A 19,610-nucleotide genomic window follows, 5' to 3' on the forward strand; every position below is an offset into this window, starting at 1 on the left:
AGCGTTATCGAGCGTCGGAAGCCCTTAACTTTCGGATGGTGGGTAAAGAATACGCGTCCGCAACTTGAATAATTTTAAATAAATCAAAACGTGTGGCCTTTTCATGATTCTTATTCCGGACGCTCCCTCACTTTTGCCTCATATTCCGGACGCTTTGATTCGAATTACGGACAGCTCATGATAATCATTAATGGAACAGTCAAATCATCAATTGAAATCGTTCAGCCTCTTAAGAGACGTCTAAGGTAGTTGGGCATTATAAATTTGCAATGATATTTATGGAAAAAACCTAATAAAACGAGCCTCGAAAATGAGAACTTTTGGACGGCGAAAATTGAAACATTTCGTGTGAAATGTTTCCCATACAAACGAGAGTGTCCGGAATTTGAAGCTGTCTGTAATATGAATCAAAACGGTACATAGTCAGTAATATGAGTTCAAGCAAGATTTTTTTTCAGTTTTGGATATCAATGTGCACTTTGAAATGTTCGTGAGCAGTGTCAGAATTCATTTATTGCTACGTTCACGTGCAAAATTATAAAGCGTTCAGAGCACTTTTCGCTCGCGTTCAGATAAAAATGCAGCACTGCGTGTAGAAAATATTCTGAAAGCGGCATCAGATTCAGCAATCCCAAATTGACATTTTTGTTTCCCATGAGAATGTGCTATTCACGCTGCGTAATTAAAGAACTGTTCCTACATCTCCTAACTCCTGAAGATTCATTTTCATTCATTCATTGAGTTGAACATTTGATTTTTTTTTTTAGAAAAATACCTTGAATATCAATTTGTGAGGTTTCGCTCGGCTCTCCGCCACTGTGCGCTGATGAGCGCGCGCGTATGTGCTAATGCAATGCTCTGCCGCTGTGCGCCGCTGGATGTTCGGGTTTGCCGCTCAAAAAATTTCTGCCCGCCGTTAGTACGTTGTTTACTTTCTCGCCATAGACAACGAACCTTTTGTCGTCCAATTGGCGGCTCGGTGGCCACTTTGTGTGCGGGTGCGCGATTTTTCAAATTCGGTAGTTTGGACAAGGGCCTATCGTGATCTAATAAAATTGTGTTTTTTATCGCGTGCGGGGCGGAAATCGCTGGGACGGCCTGTTTTTTTTCGTGAGGGCATGGTAATTGGTTATGAGTGACTGGGCCTAATAATTGGCCGAAGCAAAAAGTATGGTCGGATAGTGAAAATTTTCCGGGTGTGCTTTCCCTGGGCAGTGTATGGAGGTGGAGGGAGAAATTCGATAACTTTTCTATCGATTGCGAAAGTGTTGTGCTGTTGAAACAATGTTACCCGTACGAGTGAAGAATCAAAATGAGTCCTTGCTGTTGCCGATCAAAATGTTGAAGATTTTGGACTACCTGGAATGGTCGTAGGACAAAAATGCAAAACTATATTCAGTCTGTGAAAACCTTGTTTCAGAATTGCTTTAACCAGCAGCCAACACCGGTTGGGTCTTTCGTGCGTGACGGTTCTATTCTGTCCTCGCTGCGAATTAATGAGATACAAAGCATTTATGACTGCAGCAGACTGGTGAAAGAATTCGAATCAAACTACGATGCCATTAGCGTTCGTAATGACCGTGTAAGGTTTCCTAGGGTGAAAACATTAGATATCATTCCAAAGCCTACGGACGTGTTGAATGGTGATTGGATTTTGCGATATTCTGATTCAGAAACTCATAATTATCCATGGAGTGGAGATTCTAGTCCGAACTTTGAACTTGTTCCGTGGCGTAGATCAAACCCAAATCAGAACCTTTTAGCACAAGCAACATTCCAATCAACTAAACGATGGAGCAATCGCAGAGATAAGAAAATTCTTGACCGACTCCATAAGATTGAAACCAAGCAGGTCAAAAAGCATCTCAAAGAAAATCATAAATGCTCCAAACGAGTCAAACGCATTAGAATCATGCTTTCCATCGAAATGCGCCAAAAGAACTATGAAGTACTCCCACCAAAGATTCATCCCAGAAGGTTCGAAATCAAACCAACAGCCAAAACGAATACAGGATCCAACAGTATAGTCAAACGTCACATAACACGCCTAGCGGTAATTGCCGTTGAAGAACGTCATGAATCCCGTCATCTCGGCTACTTCAGCCAGCGACGAAATGAAAATTTTAAGGAAAAAATTGCCAAAGAGGAAGCCAAAGCGAAAAAACCGGTGGCGACTGCAACGTCGGTGGAGACGCCCAACTCGGGACCTCCGACCAGTGCCGGCGAAGATGCTGCCGGCATCAAGGAAATCGAGAAACATGTTTTCTGCAAGAATATGAACGCCGTGAAAACGCTTAACCCCGTCAAAATCATAACGCCATTCGCACCAAAGCAGCTCGAAAGTGATAGAATGATAGTACAAATGTGTAGGAAATGTAGAAGTAAGAGGTAAGTCGTTGCATACGTTGTAGGCGCAAATGGTCTCTTGTCGTTATGCCGAAAGCGTTACTCAGATTCGGAAGGTATAACGCCTACCGCAACAACCACTTATGTTTGGTTCAATGTCTGCAACAAGCAAATCATCAACCGTTACTGTGAGGGCTACAAATTTTGATTTTTTGTTATAATCCAGTTAGGAAGCTCATGAGCTATATGTAACAAGAATGTGCATATGAATAGCACCTGGTTTTCGTGACATTTTTTTGCGTATTTTAGTAAAAAAAATGTTGTCACTAATATGAACGTCCATATACTAACTCTCTAAAACATAGTTATACCATTTCGGGCTTTTCTGGACCAACTTATCATGTCTGTCTATATGTCTTTAACACAGTCAGAAAAATAGATTTTGCGGTTATTTCTGCTTTATTCCTCCAAATTTTGAGACACACATAGATACTAAATTTTGTAAAGCATCTTCATATAGCATCTTTTTTGTAAAAAAAAGATGAAATTAAAAACTGTTATTTTAGAATGTTCCAACGTTACACACACGATGTATTGATCCAGAAGAGCTCGATTTTGTGCGAATCGTTCTCGATTCATAGAATACAAAACCAGTGCAACTGTGATCCTAGGGACTATCGCGGTAGCCTTGAAAACCAATTTCTATTATGGTTCTCTAACTCGATATTGAGATATGAAATATCGAGTAAGGGAGGGTTGAATACGTTATTCACTGTTCTTGTTGAAATTTTGTATGTTTTTTTAGGTCAGTCAGTCAGGGGTGCCTAATCTAATATGCACTGAAGGGGAAGAACGTATCTTGTAAATTTCTCTAGGATATGGCTGCCCAACGTACGGTCCGCGAGTTGCTCCGACCCGCAGCTTCAACCAAAAGATAGAATATGTCAATACCTATACCTTGATGGTTACATCATACCGTCACGCCATTGCCGGACGTACTGTAGAGCTCCATACAGGTATTTATACAGGGTGATTTTTTCCGTTTGCAAATTGCGGGATCTAAGTTAGTTACGCAGTCCGTAACACATCTTTTCACTTCGCGGGAAACGTAGTTGTGACATGTCACAAGTGTTCCAAGATAAACAAATTCTTCATCAACTTCAAACACATTCCAATCAAACACTACCTTAGCACCTACACCACCAGGACTGCCTCTATGTCTACCTGCAACCATGTACTTCGGTTTGGTAGAATGAATCCGCAGAGTCAAGGAGTATGTGCGATCGTGTGATAATAGTGCCGTTTCTCTGCAAACCAGAGCTCCCTGAAGTGCAATGTTGATCAGTATATTCGAAAGTGCGTCTCCCTGCATCAATCCGTCTAACGTCACGAACGAGGTTGACACTTCATCTGCGATCCGAACACTTGATTTTGAATCATCCAGCGTAGCACGTATCAGTCTTATTAGTTTCGTCAGAAAACCATGTCCAGACATTTTCTGCAACAGATCAATCCTTTTCACTGAGTCGTACGCCGCCTTGAAGTCAACCCATGCAACCAGAAGTTGCATAACAGTTTACGTAATGACTCGTTTATTCATACAAATTACATCATATCCACATAACACGGTCAATAAAATCGTCCGATTGATGAGTTTCCTTACTTAAAACGCTGCTTTTAGATTTTTTTTTGTACATTTCTGTTTCGTCCCGTATACTCGTACAAAGTAGGTCAAATCAATGCGTAGAAACTATCAAATTAACATTTGTTTTCACCATTTGAATCGTATAAGGTAACCAAGGATGGAAATCTAGTGATCATGCCAAAATCCACGATGAAACTATGTCGTTGAGATATAGCAACAAACTACGCTCCGCGATTAATGCATCGTTCTGCGTTTAGCAATTAAGTGTTCGCAAGCCATAGTTTTATCATTCTGAGGATTTTTCCATTGTTATCTGTTGATTTCCCTTCGGATATATTGTTTGTGATTCTAAAATCATTCGGGCATGGTTTTAACGAAAAATACTAGTGCGAATGCGCCATGATTCAAGTTGATCGCTACTTGTAACAACATCCGATAAACTCTTTGTCCTACGACAAACATTGCATCAGATGCTCCTTATGTCAATACAATGCGCGCGTTGTGAGGTTTTCAAATCATGCTGCTGCAAGAGCGACGGCCCTTTTAGACCGTTCGAATACCGTGTTGTTTGTCGCTAGAGACGATTTTTTTCCATCCTTGAAGGTTATAGATTAATTTGTATGCCATTTTTCTTCATATAAAATATGCACGTATATCGCCTCCACTTTTGCACGTATAAGACCTTTGAGCAACATTTTATACGTAGAAATTTGCACATGTAAGCATCGTATAATGCAAAAAGAGATTCCGTCATACGTACATTATGGTTATCTGGGAATAAACAGATGGTGAGTCTGAAAGTTATACTCCTGGAATTTATTTAGGATCATTCGCAGGGTAAACCGTCATCGAGCGACCCTCACGAAAACCAGCTTGATATTCGACAACGAGAATTCTTCGTGTTGTCTGGATCTGTTAAACATGATGCGCGACAGAATTTTGTACGGCGAATTCAGCAGAGTAATTTCTCTGTAATTCGCACACTCCAGTCTGTGCTATTTCTTGAAGATTGGGCGTATGAGGCCATCCAACCAGCCGGTGGGCATTTCTTCGTCCTCCCATACCTTCAGAAGTACTTGGTGGATCGACTGGTAAAACTACTAACTTCCGTGCTTGAGAAGCTCGTCCAGCATCTCGTCCTTCCCAGCAGCCTTACAGTTCTTTAGTTCACTGATCGCCTTTTTAACCTATCTTATGGTTGGTGGGTCCACAGCTTGATCGACATCATCAATGCGCATCCTGTTTGTCGCTACATTTTTATTTTCACCGTTCAAAATTTCTGAAAGTGCTTCTTCCACTTGGCAGCTATGGGGTGTGTATGTTTAATACCTTTCCCCTGATATGCGTATGTTTAATACCTTCCTTACTGGCTGACAGCTGAGACGGTAATGCCCTGGGAAGTCGAGAAAATTTCCAACCCGAAAAGATCCTCGACCGGTGGGATTCGAACCCACGACCCTTAGCTTGGCCTTGCTGAATAGTTGCGCGTTTACCGCTACGGCTATCTGGGCCCCCTATGTGCCTTTCCTATGTGGATTTAATAAGCCACAGGACACTTATTCGTACAGTGGAAGTACACACTCAGTTGAGTGCAACAAATTTTCATTCTTTTACCGAAATCCACACAGCCGAGCGGTCAGCAAATGAATTTTAACTGATATGTTAGCAAAAAATCAAATTTATTTATAGCAGCACCTTCGGGTGCCGCTGACATCAAACGTCACTTTTACTGAGATGTTAGCAAACGTTCTTTAACCGAGATTTGCACAGCTTTGCAGCTTGCGACATTCTGATTTAAGTGTGTATTTGATTCTAGCGTATAAATGTTTCTCTAATTCTCTTCATGGTTAGAATACATAAACTTTCTTTTTCTTCTGTCTGGAATTACACCCCTATAGAGACAAAGCCAGCTTCGCAGCTTGGAGTTCTTGGAAAACTCATTAAATGAGCATTTGCTTCGCCAATCGTTCATTAATGTTTTTGTTTTATGTTGTATGTAAGAATAATATTCTGGACCGATGAGATCGAACCAACCATTCTAAAAAGATTAAGTAATTCATAACAATTTCACGTAGTTTTCTCTTCAATTACATATTTCAGTGTTTAATTCCCTACAAATTCAAGCTGAAAACAATTGATACGAAATATTTTTTAAACTATTTTTACACATCAATAAAACTTGCTGTTGTGTTAATATTTTCATTTTTTTCACGATTAATATGATACACAAAGATGCTAGTTTTCTCACTAGCAGTAGCAATAAAGGAGAAAAGATAATTTCTTCAGTCTGTTGAAAACTGTTTTTTTTTTTTTGTATAATGATTGACTGCCGTTCTACGCATATTCGTCCCGCGGTCTACAAGGTTTACATAGAAAATGTGACAAGCATAGAAGGGCAGTTGATGTGCTAGTAGATGATAGAACGGGGCAAGTGGAACATATAAGTAATTTAGTAAATTTTACAATAAAATTTGTAGTTCCAAATATTTGTTAATATTTAATGGATTAGTCACCTTGCATACAGGGTGCGCCACTTTTATGTCGGTGTGTGAACACTGAATAACTTTGACATTTATTAACCGATTCATTTGGTTTGTCATGTTTTGGAAACTTGAATTCAGTACAATTTTAATCATGAATAACTTTACACCGAAACAAGATCCAACATAGTGACTCTCTGAATTGAAAACAGTCTTGCAGTTGTGTTAACTCAATATCCTTGAAAATATCGTGGTCAACAGGCACCATCTGAATTCATAAATAAGCAAAAATGCCACATTTGAGGAACAGAAAATCTATTCGAGATTCAAGAAACGCCATTCCATGACCAAGTAGTAACAGTTTGGACCAACGTTCGCGCCAAAATAAAAATCAATGAGTCATTTTTTTTTTTTTTTTTCAAACAGTGCGATATCGATGGAATTTAATATCTTTGGAAGTTTGCTCATTATGTCAGCCCGCAAATTAGTGAAAAAGGTCTTAGCTGTTGGCTTCAATAGGACGGCGCTCTATGTCTCACTGCAAATCAAATTTTTCAGTTTCTGCAACGGAAATTCTATGGACATCTGATATCAAAAAGATGGGACCTATGATTTGATTTTGGAGATCCTTATTTGACTCCTGACTGAAGTTTATGGAGCTATTCAAAAAGCAAAATGTATGCTAGAAAATCTTGGACTATTGGCGTGCTCAAGGCAGTCCCTTGTGCCGACATCATCGCTAAATCCCCCAAAAAGCTCAAAAAGGTAATGAAAAATGCAGCAAAAGGAGCACATTTTGCATCGACCAATAAAAGCAGCAACTTGATTGATGTTGTTTTAATAAATTGGCCCCAACAAAATGCAAAGATTTAAATTAAATAAAAATACATCATACACCCGATTCATATATTATTTGAATATGGTATCAATTTAAGAAGAGTACGAAATGGTGAAAGTTTATTGGTTTTAAGCTGCTTACGTGTTTTAATTACTGCAGTAATTGTGAAAATTGTGTTACTGTTGTTATGTTTATAAGAAAACCACTCCCAAGTATCACACGAAACATCTTCCAAAGAGATGCTTTTCAAAAATGGTTTCAATCGCGTATCAATACAAGCATCTGTAACTTACATGGTTCTAGTTCAGTTGCATATCAATATCAAGGCTCATAAAGTTTCATTTCCGTTCCAATGAACATGCATTTCACTTATTGTTTGACGTTTAACATTTTTGAAACGACAAGATTTTCTGCAAATGTCCTTTGCAAATAGCAATGAAGTCAAGTTTGTCAAGATGTTTCCAGCAACTTTTCGAACAAACTCTTGAAACTTCTCCCAAAATGCCGGTTTTAATGTTATGTTTCAAATTACCCTCATTTAAAGCATCCGCAACTTGCATTCAATTTTCGTTTCCATACCCACAACTCAAGAAGATTCATCCCAGTTGCGACCAAGTTGCACTAAACTACGTGTATGACAGCTAGAAGTTTGTTTGTTTGAATCGAGTTGCAATATGGTTGAGTTGCACCTTACTTATCATCTAACAACGAAAACATGGTCTAGCAATAGTTTGTTTGTTTGAGTGGTGTTTCTCATATGTTGCGCGGTAGTTTTTGCAAAAAGTTAAGATTATTTCAGGCATGGTCTAATTTCGACAGTAATGAACTTGTATTCCGAAGGGTGCAGTAAACTTATAAGCAACAAGCTTTGATTAATGGGCCATGTGGTCGCTTTTATAGTGCATTGGCGAAGCAATTGTTCGGAGAGCTGGTGGAGTAGTGAGTAGAGGAGAAGTTTGGTGATCTTGAGGTCGGAAGTTTGGTTCTCGTTCATATTTTTGTTTTCATTTTCTTTTACTCTCAAGTATTTTGCCACAAATAAGCAATTTTGATATAACTTAAATATGTTGCAAACAGACTCCACCTCTTGCGCTTTTTGCGTTGCTATTCAGTGCAATTGAAAGTCATATTTTCAACCATTGCCAACTTGGATTAGTTTCAAAAGATTCTTTTATTCTTGAGTTGAAACAAACTGTGCTGCTTGGGCACGGTGGAATTATTTTCTATGGTTTGATTGGACAGGAAATATCTTCCACTATATTCTTGTTATTTTGAAACTCTATGTTTAGAACATCAACATAATTTCAATAATATTACAAAAGTGTTTGGATTGTCACTTATTTCGGGGTACCTCAATAATATGTTTAATGAGGATTTATGAAGTTTTTTGCTAAAGCTTGGAGTTAAGGCATATTTCGTTCCCTTTCGCAGGCTGTTGTCATGTTGATGTATTCTACTTTTTATGAATCTCATAATGAGGACTGTTCATTTTATAAAGTGGACACCTTGTGCATACTGTATCTTTCTTATTAATAAATGAAATTTCAATCGGTTTTTGCACATCGTTCCACTAGTATTGTACAATGTTGTGATAATAAAAATTCTCCAAAATAATTAAATTTCACACGAATATGGAACAACGATTAGATCGGTCGATTTTTTGAGGTTATCAAAATCAATGATTGTAAGAAATTGGCTGGAAAATTCGATAATTTATATTTTCTATTTTCAAAAAAGGCTTGTTCTTCGAAAGCATCATCAATCAGAAGCCTGATGGAAAAAATCAAGTTATTTTTTGAACAACAATTTTACAGATATAATAAAATCAATTTTCCCGTATATTTTTAAAGAAATTTTTTTTAAATTTGATGGGAATTGATATGAGTAGAATTTTTTGTGTAAAAGTACGTCCTGACGGAAGTCCTAATATAGTATCAATATGAAAAATAACTTACGCCTTCATAGAGTTACTTAGTAAGTCCCCACGTCACATTCAAAGCACAACAGAAACACAATTGTTTTATTCTTAGAAGACCTATCAAAGTACATTGACAATCATCAAAATTGGCAACACTGCTGTAATAAAATCGATTTTATTTTCCACATATTATTTTCATAATATGTTATTCTGAGATTACCAATTGAAAAATTCGGAGAAAACTGTTTACAATTTGCTGTAGATCGATAAATATGCGTACATGATTTTAAAAGTATGAGACTTTTTAGTAAAACTACCATAAACAGTAAACTTTATACTTAAGACTGTAGTTTAATCTCACGATTTAGCTTTCGTTTATACTAATATAGTTTCTTTAGTAATCCAAACTAGTTTTGAACACGCTTTTTACTTTTCTCTTTTGCTGGGAGTGAAAGGATGGTGTATCAGCAAATTTGGCCATAAATGGGTAAATCACTAAAGTTACCTAATGTCATAGAATGGTGGAATATAATTGATATTTTTAAAGCTTTACCTTTAGTAGAATAGTAAAGGATACAAACATACAATTTGTTCATAAAAATAAGGATTTTTGTTTTGCGAAAAAGAATGTTAAACTTTGACGGACAGCTTTTTTTAAGAGTTTTTGGAAAAACTATTTAGCTCTTCAACCAAAAGCATTTTCAAAGATTTTATATTTTCATAGCATTTTAGAATAATAGGTCAACGATACACAGAAAACCGATTACGATTTTATCAATGAATAAAAAAGATATAGCATAAACAAAGTGTCCACTTTATAAAATTAACAGTCCTTAAACCAATACGAACGGTAATATATGGAATTACGGTTGATTGGCAATGAAAACAAAATCATTTTTTTACAAAATGAAACCTAAGATATATTTTTGTATATATATATTTTATTGACTTTTATTTGGAATTGAAACATTCATCGAGCTTAAGACCAATGGAACCGTATTTCACAATGATAACATATAAAAACAATGTACTCTAAAGAACAAAAAAAAAAATGAAAAAAAAATGTTCGGGATCCCTCGGTGGATTTTTTGGGCACACGTTAAATGAAAGCTAAAAACCTATATTTTTGAATGGTGAAAGATCTAGCGATACCTATTTTTTGTGATAAACCTTTCCCATATACACGCTGTGAACAGCCCTTAACGACACTGAGGAAGTGGAACAGCAACGTCTGATTGCCGAAAACTTATTTGAGCTGATCCATTATAAGCAGCCCTGTCGTCGTAAAATTTGAGCTTCCTAGTCATCCTTTTTTGAGGAGGGCGTTGCTATAGCCCAGAGGGCGGTTGTACTCCCAGACATCAATGAGAGAATCTCACAAGAAAATTGTATCAAATTAAAATATATTTCAAACACATGAAAACTAATATGCATTTGCACATGTTTAGTTTGTGTTCAATGCTCATTCCAATTAAGATTTGAAACGGAGAAACACCTACAAATTAAAAAAATATATATGGATAATTTCGAGCCCTCTAGATACATCGGAATATCTTCAAAACCAGGGACGAAATTCACACAGATTCTTAAAATGGAGAGTATTTGCTTCAATTCAATTTTTATTTTATTTCAACATGATAAGTATCATCATACTAAATAACTCATGTTTTTGCTTAAAATCAAGATGGCGTCATAATACAGTATGGCCACCTGATTTTTTACCCAAAATTTAATCCCATTTTACAGTTTACGCGAGGAAAGATCCTGCGATTGAATACTTATTACTTTGTTGTACAAAATATGTTGTTTTCATAAATTTAGAAATTCGTTCATTTCAAACGGCTTATACCATTGCTCACCTAGTTTTTGCAGCTATTCTAACTCAGTTTTTTCTTAAGGAAGGTTCAAATATGACGTCCATCATTTTTCGGGATTTCTAGACCCCCCACCCCCCTCCGTCACGCTTTTTCCAATATGCACTGTCACATTTTTGTAGACCAACCCCTCCCTAAAAAGATGGATGTCATTTTTGGGTGACCCCTTAGTTAGCTTTCTGATGGTGACCACAAAATTAAAAAAGAAGAGTTTTTCTGATAAAATTCAAGATGAACAAATTTAAAATGGCCAAAATTATTGCACATGGAAGCTACATACTTTCTCAGTTTGATTTGTGTTTTAAGTGAAGTATGCTCTTTAACAGAAAAGTAATCGCCTATCTGGATGCGTGGGAATTTTCTTGCAAGAAATGCTCAAGAAAAGCATTTTTCTTTGGTCGCAGTACGCAGTTGAAAAGAATTGTCAAATCAAATGGAGCCCACTGTAGGAAATTTCTTGACCATTTCTTGGGCAGAAATTTGTACTTTTCTTGAGCGGAACAGCAGACCTACCTTTAGGGTATATGAAAAGAAAGATACGTGAATAAATACCTGAAATGTATCAAAAAATGAGCTTCTCTTCAAACTGCTAGCTAGCTTAAGAAGGATCCACTAATATGCCTGCTTCCCCCTGACGAGATTTCCGAACAATCGACTTCGCCAGAGATGTCATTGATTGAAAAAAATATGACTCAAGAAGTGGCTTATGTGGAATTGCCATACAGATTTGCCTGCAGTTCTTATGGGAAAGGCTGTCGAAGAAAACGAGGATGCCGACAATAGTCACAATTACATAAGATATTTGAAGTATTGTAAAAACGTTTCTAAAAAGTTTTCAACGAGCCTGCCTGTGTGACCCAAGACAGGATTGAGCAGCGCATAAATGTAACAAACATTTAGTTTGTCTGCGTATGTCCGAGAAAATTACAAATGAATCGCGGTATCGGCTTAGACTGCTGAAAATACGTAAATTCTTTTATATTAGTTTAAATAAAAATATAGAATCGAAAAATTAGGTTCACGAACAAATGCTCAAGGTTTCTTAAAGCACGACATCTAGAAAGTTTGAACCTTTTTTTGGATTTACCAAGAGGTTCGAACTTCAGCCAACTTCGCTCTTGAAGTGACACCAAAGTGCAACAAATTCGACAATTGCCCTGGATTTCAGAATATTACGCTATTGTTTATGATAGTAGTTTGGCGTTGGATCTATTAGTGGATTTTAGAGTTGTGTAATTATTCATTACAACAGGTTTTCAAACTCAATACAGCAAATGCCGTTTTTGATGCGTACCTACTTGATAATGAATTTTCGTCACCATCACATAAAAACTATTGGCCCAAAATGAACAAGAATTGGAGAAAAGCACCAATTTTCGACCTTCTGTGCCAATTTTCGGATTTTCATACAAAGTAGGCCAAAAACGTGTAGATGGGTTGAAATTTAGCTCTGGGTCGAAAATAGGTGCGTTTTCCCTACGAAATGATTGTCTTTAGAACATATGACATTATATTTTTTCTGCTTCAAAATTTTATGTACGGAAAGTGTACGAGTTATGGCTATAGTGGTTCCCTATTTGGACATATGTGTTTTCTGGAAAACTTTCACATATTGAATATGTTTGAATGTTTTGACATCAAGATTCATTTGATGTCAAACTACTAAAACACATAGAATGATTGAAAATTTGAAAATAATCAAATCATCACGTATGGCGAAATAAGGAACCATTATGTCCATAACTGGTACATCTATCATATCTCATCAAATTTCAAGAGATACTTGAGATGATTCGATCGATAATGAAACAATATGATAATGAAGTTATATCGCAATTTCAACATATATTTTCTTTTCACACGAAAAAGTGTTATAGGGTAAGTGTACCAGTTATGGCCATAGTGGTTCCCTATTTCGCCATACGTGATAACTTGGATGTCTCCACATTTTGAAAACTTTTGTGTGTTTTAGCAGTAAGATATAGGATATATCTTGATGTTAAAACATTCAAAAAGATTGAAAATCTGAAAGTTATCGAAATAATGCATATGGCCAAATAGGGAACCACTATGTCCATAACTGGTACATTTTCCCTATATCAAAGGAATATCATAATTTCAGAATTCAGTGCTGACAAGGGGTTGTACAGCTCGGAAATTTCAATTGATTTTCTACAGGGCGTTAGTTTGCTCCTGATTATTCCAGGGTGTTCATACAGCTTGACACTTTATCTACATAGGATAAGGTCAAAATTCTCCAAGCCGTAGATATTGCTTAGAATTTGCAATTGATCTTAATCAGGGCGTTAATATAGAGCTGATCCACATAACAAAAGGTCAAAAAAATGTCAGTGTGTTGAAGCAACATTGAAATTTCGATTGATTTTCCAAAGGGATTTGAAGTTCTTCCAAATCATGCAAAAATATAGGCGAGATAAAGTCAGATTACTCCAGGGCGTTGATATAGCTCACCAATTTTAATTGATGTAGGTAGGACCAATTTTAATTTGATACAGAACGTTCAAATACACCTGATCTATTTGGAATAATGTAAATTGTAAATTTCTCCTGGGTGTTGAAACATTCTGTAATTTACATTTGACGTTCTACAGGGCGTTAAGATGCACCTAATCGACAAAAGATAAGGACAAATTCCTCCAGGGCGTTGATACAGCAATGAATTTATCAAATGATGTCCTACAGGGCGTTAAGATACAGCTCATCTATTTGAGGCAAAATCAAATTCCTCCAGAGCTTTGATACAGCTTGACAATCTCGATTGATGTTATATAAGGCTATGAGGTGCGCATAATCTACATAGGATAATGTCAAATAACCGTAGGGGTTATTTGCTGTATCAAGCAAAAAAAATCGATTGATTTGCTATAGGGCGTAAAGATACTCCAGATCACGACAAGATCTTTGTAGACTCTTACTCCAGGGTGTTGATACAGCTTGGAATTATCATATTAAGTCCTAAAGGGCGGTCAAATGCACCTGATCTACATGGAAAAGGTAAAATTAATCCAGGGCGTTGATCCAGCTAAGAGCTTCAAATTAGTGTCCTACAGAGCTTTAAGTTGTAATTGATAGAGTAAGGTGGGGCAAAAGTTCGACCTTAGTGGTATAATCAATGTTTCCAGGAAAACAATAGCAGTTAAAACAAAACAAATACCATACAGTGAAGCTTCAACATATTGGCTAGAATTTTGCTGAACAAACTTGTGTCAAAATATTTACCCATTTTTAGTTATAACAGTTTCAAAATTAATTGTCTTATTCGAACTTTTGCCCCACCGGTGTGGGGCAAAAGTTCGCTGGCTAAAACACAAAATATCGATCCTTTTATGATAGGCATACTTTACACCAGCCGTAAACTTAAGTTTGACGAAAAATACACACTAAATTTTCATCAAAAAATTGCCCAAAACCGGGTTAATTGTAATATACTCAAAAATAGCAGTTTTTCACAAAACTATGTGGAAATGTAAAATTTTGGTGACAATTTTCACACGATCAGACAAATTTAACTAAATTTGAAAATAATATGTGGATTTTAGGCAATTTGTAAATTTTTCCGCGATTTTATACATGGGTCGAACTTTTGCCCCGCTGATTCGAACTTTTGCCCCACTATGGGCCAAAAATTGTTTTCAAGCATTTATGCAAAAACTAATACACCTCAAAGCAACCTTATGATAGGCCTAGAAACGCCCTTACATAAAATATTGAAACATATTTTATCTTCAATTGGTTCCATGCAACGAAAGTTTGACCAAAAATTACAATATTCACGTCGAAAAACAACAAATAGCCATAACTTTTCCAAATCTCAATCGATTTTTATGATATTTGGATTGAAAGTCTCTTACTTGAAAAGCATTCGACCCACCATGACATTTATAAGATTTTTTTTTGAATTGAACTGGAAATCTTAAAAAGAAACTCTTACCCCACTCGAACTTTTGCCCCACTTTACTCTATACATGGAATAAGCTCAAATAATTCCAAGGTGTATCAACGCCCTTCCAGGTTTCGATTGATTTTCTACAGAGCATTCAGATGCTCTAGATCACGCGAAGATCTGTGTGGAATAAAACCAAATTTTTCCAAGGCGTTGATTAAGCTAGAAATTTTCAATTAATGTCCTACAGAGCACCAAAATGCACCTGATCTATATGGAATAAGGTCAAATTACTCCAGAACGTTAATACAGCATGAAAATTTTGATTGATTTACTACAAGGCGTTGAGATGTTCCAGATCTCGCAAAGATCTATGTGGAATAAAGTCAAGCTACTCCAGGGCGTCGACACAGATGGATCGATTTATGTCATACAGGGAGTTAAGATGCATCTGATCTACGTGAAACAATATCAAATTACAGCACGGCGTTGATAAAACTTGGAATTTTCAATTGATGTCCACCTGATCTACATAGGGCAAAGTCAAAACACTCCAGGGATAAAGATGCTCCAGATCTCGCAAAGATATGTGTGGAATATAGTCAAATGAGTCTAGGGCGTTGAAACAATTTAAAAATTTCGATTGATGTCCGACAGAGCGTCAAGATGCGTCTGATATACATAATAAGGTCAAATAACTACAGTGCATTGATACAGATAAGAAATTTTGATTGATTTTCTACAGAGCATAAAGATGCTCCCGATCTTGCAAAAATCTGTGCAGAATGAAGTTAAACTATTCCAGGGCATTGATACAGTTTGATCGATTGATGTCATACAGGGCATTGAGTTGCACCTGATCTACATAGAGCAAAGTCGAAATACTCTAGGGCGTTGATACAACTAGGAATTGATGTCTTCAGACCGTTAAGATGCACCTGATCTACATAGAATAAAGTCAAACTACTCCAGGGCGTTAATATAGCTTGTAATTATTAAATGATATCCTACAGGGCGTTATATGCAACTGATCTAATTGAGAAAAGGTCAAATTACTCCAGGGCGTTGATACAGCTTGACAATTTCGATAGATGTTACACAGGGCGTTTACTTGCATTTGATCTACATGCAAAAAAGTTAAATTAATTCAGGTCGATGATACAGTTTGAATTTTTCGTTAAGAAAAAAATCTGAGAAAAGCTTCTTAGTCGTCGACTAAGCGCGACTAAGCAGGACGACAGGGCTGATTATAAGACATGGAGAATGCATCACATCCAAATCGTTTAAATCGTCGACGAGCCTACTGCGAAGGATTTGTCCACTTTTCCATAAAATATTATGACGAGGAGATAGAGACTGAACACAAATGGTTGGCGTTTTCCATAGTAAACCATATAAACTTCAAATGGCGTGTGCATATTCAAATTTATTCTGAATCATTTCAAACTTTGAAACTTTCAAACACTGTAATGAATACACTTGCGTTAAATCTTGAGAAATTTGTATTATAAGAAATGCCAAGAGGTTGATCCTTAACCATTATATAAAAAGCAGGGAAATCACAAGATTGCAAACAAATTTTTCGTAGTGCTTAAATAGGGGAAGGGGTGGTAAAATGAACACCTTAAGGAAAGCATCTTGTTTCTGATAGAAAAACGAGAAATTTGTATAGTTCTATCGCACAACATCAAAAATAGGGATGTAATTTATAGCAGCGACATGGATTCAGACTAAAATAGCTAAATTTTCACATATTTTCATCGCTATCAAAAAGCGATGCAAATGTTCATTTTACCTGCACCATGTGGGTAAAATGAACAGCGGTTGGTGGTAAAACGAACACCATGCAAAAAACGTGAGCAAAACAAATATTTCTGAAAATTTTCATTGCCTCACCGAAAATACATCCATTAATGATTATAACCCATTTAAAAAGAATTCTAAATGTATCAGATTTGACATCATATCATAACGATATTCACCTCACTGAAAAACCTCAAGTCTTCCGAGCTAAAAGTTACGTCTGTACTAATTTTCATACGTGGTTTTATAAAATCTTAGTTTTCGTTGATATTTTTACTTCAATTGACCTACGTATCAACTCGAACACTCAGATTTATGCTCTAAATCGTCCGTGCGTGATAAAAATTCATCGAAATTAGTTTTTTCTCGGTAAAAGGCACGGTGTTCATTTTACCACCCCTGTTAATTTAACAACCGCTTCCCCTACTTCTAAAATGCTCGCTCGCTCACTTCCATTTGATTGGTTTAAACCACGCTCACCAAATTGAAATTTTAAATAAAATGCATTCATCCAACTGTTTCTAACAGTTTAATTTCCTTTCTCTTCGTTTCACAGGGTGACAGTGGGGTGCTCCGGGTATAACGAGTCCAGATACTTGTCACATCTGGACTCGTCCCATGCACAGATGATGCCGCCGATGGAACGGCCGGCGGGTGGAGCCCTGGCGCTTCACTACGCAGCCGCCCGCGGTTGTCTCGACTGTGTACGACTTCTGGTGGAAGCAGCGCCCGATATCAGGTAAGTGATCGGAAAGTGATTTCACTATCGTTGATGTTGTTGCTCCTACTGTGTATGTACATTATGGGAACTTTGAATCGCATCAGTTTGTTTCGAGCTCCCGCCCCTCTATAATTACCACCTGATAATTTCACCCAAAAACAGCAGACCTCATTCGTTTAGCTAAAACCAACAAACATCTCGTGTTACACATTTTGTAGCTTGCATGATTGGTAATCCGTACAGTTCAAGGTGCTGTCCAGTCGGGTTGGTTATTGTACGATCTGAAATGTGTTGTAAAAATAAACGTACAATTAGAAATCTGAAAGAAAAACGGTGCTGTGTTTAATGCCTGAAACCGATATCCATATAATCAGTTTAATCACCGAACGATCAATCTTTTGCAATGGCCTCCGGTCATTGATTATCTCGCTTAAGCGAGTTTTCCTCGACTGTCATTGATATTGAGCGTTTTAATAGAGCTTTGATTTCTAATTGGACTATTGTTTGAGTCTATGACACTTTGCATGCAACAAATTATAGTCTGAATCAGAGTTATATTCTTAAAAATTTATTTTTATCCAGAAATTGCTCAATGAATTTTCCTCGAATGCCTTCAGCGATTCTTTCATGAATTTTTCCAAGGCAGGATGTTCCTATAGATTGCAGCAAAACTCATCCCCAACAGTTATTTTATTTTATTTAATTGGTGTTACATCAATTAATTTGATAAAACCTCGTTAATGATGTTACGCCAGTGTTCTGAACGTGGTTTAAATCACGGGCGTAAATTCTCGGATGATCACTGATAACTTGGTAACGACGTGAATACTTTACAAAAACCGATTTTATTAGCAAAATAGGGAGCACTTTATTGCATGTGGTCAGTTCACTTTGATGGTTTTATTCACTATGGCTAACTGGTGACCGGTCGACCTGAGCGATAGTAGCAAAGAGGAGGAAGCTCAAAATCGCCAAAAATATATAATAATAGCAGTGCGAAATGAGCAAAGGTGCGTTTCTGTTCGTTGGCGAATTGAGAGATGGATTCTGCATTGCAATTTAAATTCAAATTAATTGGAAAAAGTTCTAATCCTAACATAGACCGGCCACCGAAATGAATATTTCAATGAATCTTCTTAATCTAATTCATTCAATGATACAATCAAATAATTCACTTAGCTGGATTCTCTGCGATGTTCCCTTCGAAATCGTCCCCCATGGTTGATGGTAGAAGACAGAGCTTTGATGTTGGCCTCTTGAAGATTCCCGAAGCGGTGCGTATGTTCACTACGCGCACCACGCCGTCTTGGCCAGGGTGAAGATGCATGATGCGGGCTAATGGCCAGCAAATGGGCGGAAGCTGTTGATCCTGTACGATCACTACTTGACCAACCTTGAGGTCGACCTTTCGTGGGTTGATTGTGGCTTGATGTTGAAGTTCTTTTAGTTACTCGGAAGTCCATCGGCACCAGAACTGCTGAACCTTCTGCTGAGCTAGCTGGTACCTGTCCAGTCGTTTGACTGGCACTTCTCGCAGATCCGGCTCAGGGAGAGCTTGTAGATGCGAGCCCACTAAGAAGTGTCCCGGTGTGGGGGCTTCAAGGTCGTTGGGGTCATCCGATAATGCGACCAAAGGACGAGAGTTCATGCACCCTTCAATCTGCACCAACACTGTTTCCAGGTCCTCTTGCAGCAACGAACTGGTTCCTATTTGGCGAACGAGGTGCTTTTTAGCCACCTTAACTGCGGCCTCCCATAGGCCGCCGAAGTTGGGAGCACGAGGGGGAATCATGTGCCGGTTGATTCCATTCGTTGCGAGACTGGTAGCGATACGAGCGGTTTCGGTTCTATTATTGAGCATTTGGTAGAGAGCATGAAGTTCGTGTTTTACCCCGGCGAAGTTTGTGGCATTATCCGAGTAGATGTGCTCGGGTAACCCACGGCGAGCAATAAATCTACGCAAAGCAGAGAGGAAGGATTGCGTAGACAAATCGCCGACGAGTTCAATATGAACAGCCTTAGTGCTGAAGCATACGAACAGTGCTATATAGGCCTTGGTGGGAGCTGAACGTCGAATTTTT

The 19,610-nt window shown here is 37.5% G+C and overlaps 1 protein-coding gene across 2 annotated transcripts in view; it reads left to right on the forward strand.

Moving 5' to 3' along the window:
- The first annotated feature begins 918 nt into the window (after positions 1 to 918).
- LOC5567571 (putative uncharacterized protein DDB_G0282129) overlaps positions 919 to 19,610 on the forward strand; it is a 271,047-nt gene continuing 252,355 nt past the window's right edge. For both annotated transcript variants that reach the window (XM_021847212.1, XM_021847217.1), the window contains exons 1-2: positions 919 to 2,388; positions 17,365 to 17,547. In XM_021847212.1, the coding sequence (XP_021702904.1) occupies positions 1,382 to 2,388; positions 17,365 to 17,547 (1,190 nt within the window). In that variant the 5' untranslated portion in view covers positions 919 to 1,381. The remainder of the gene's footprint in view (positions 2,389 to 17,364; positions 17,548 to 19,610) is intronic.

This window comes from Aedes aegypti, chromosome 1, assembly GCF_002204515.2.
Source record: "Aedes aegypti strain LVP_AGWG chromosome 1, AaegL5.0 Primary Assembly, whole genome shotgun sequence".
NCBI lineage: Eukaryota > Metazoa > Arthropoda > Insecta > Diptera > Culicidae > Aedes > Aedes aegypti.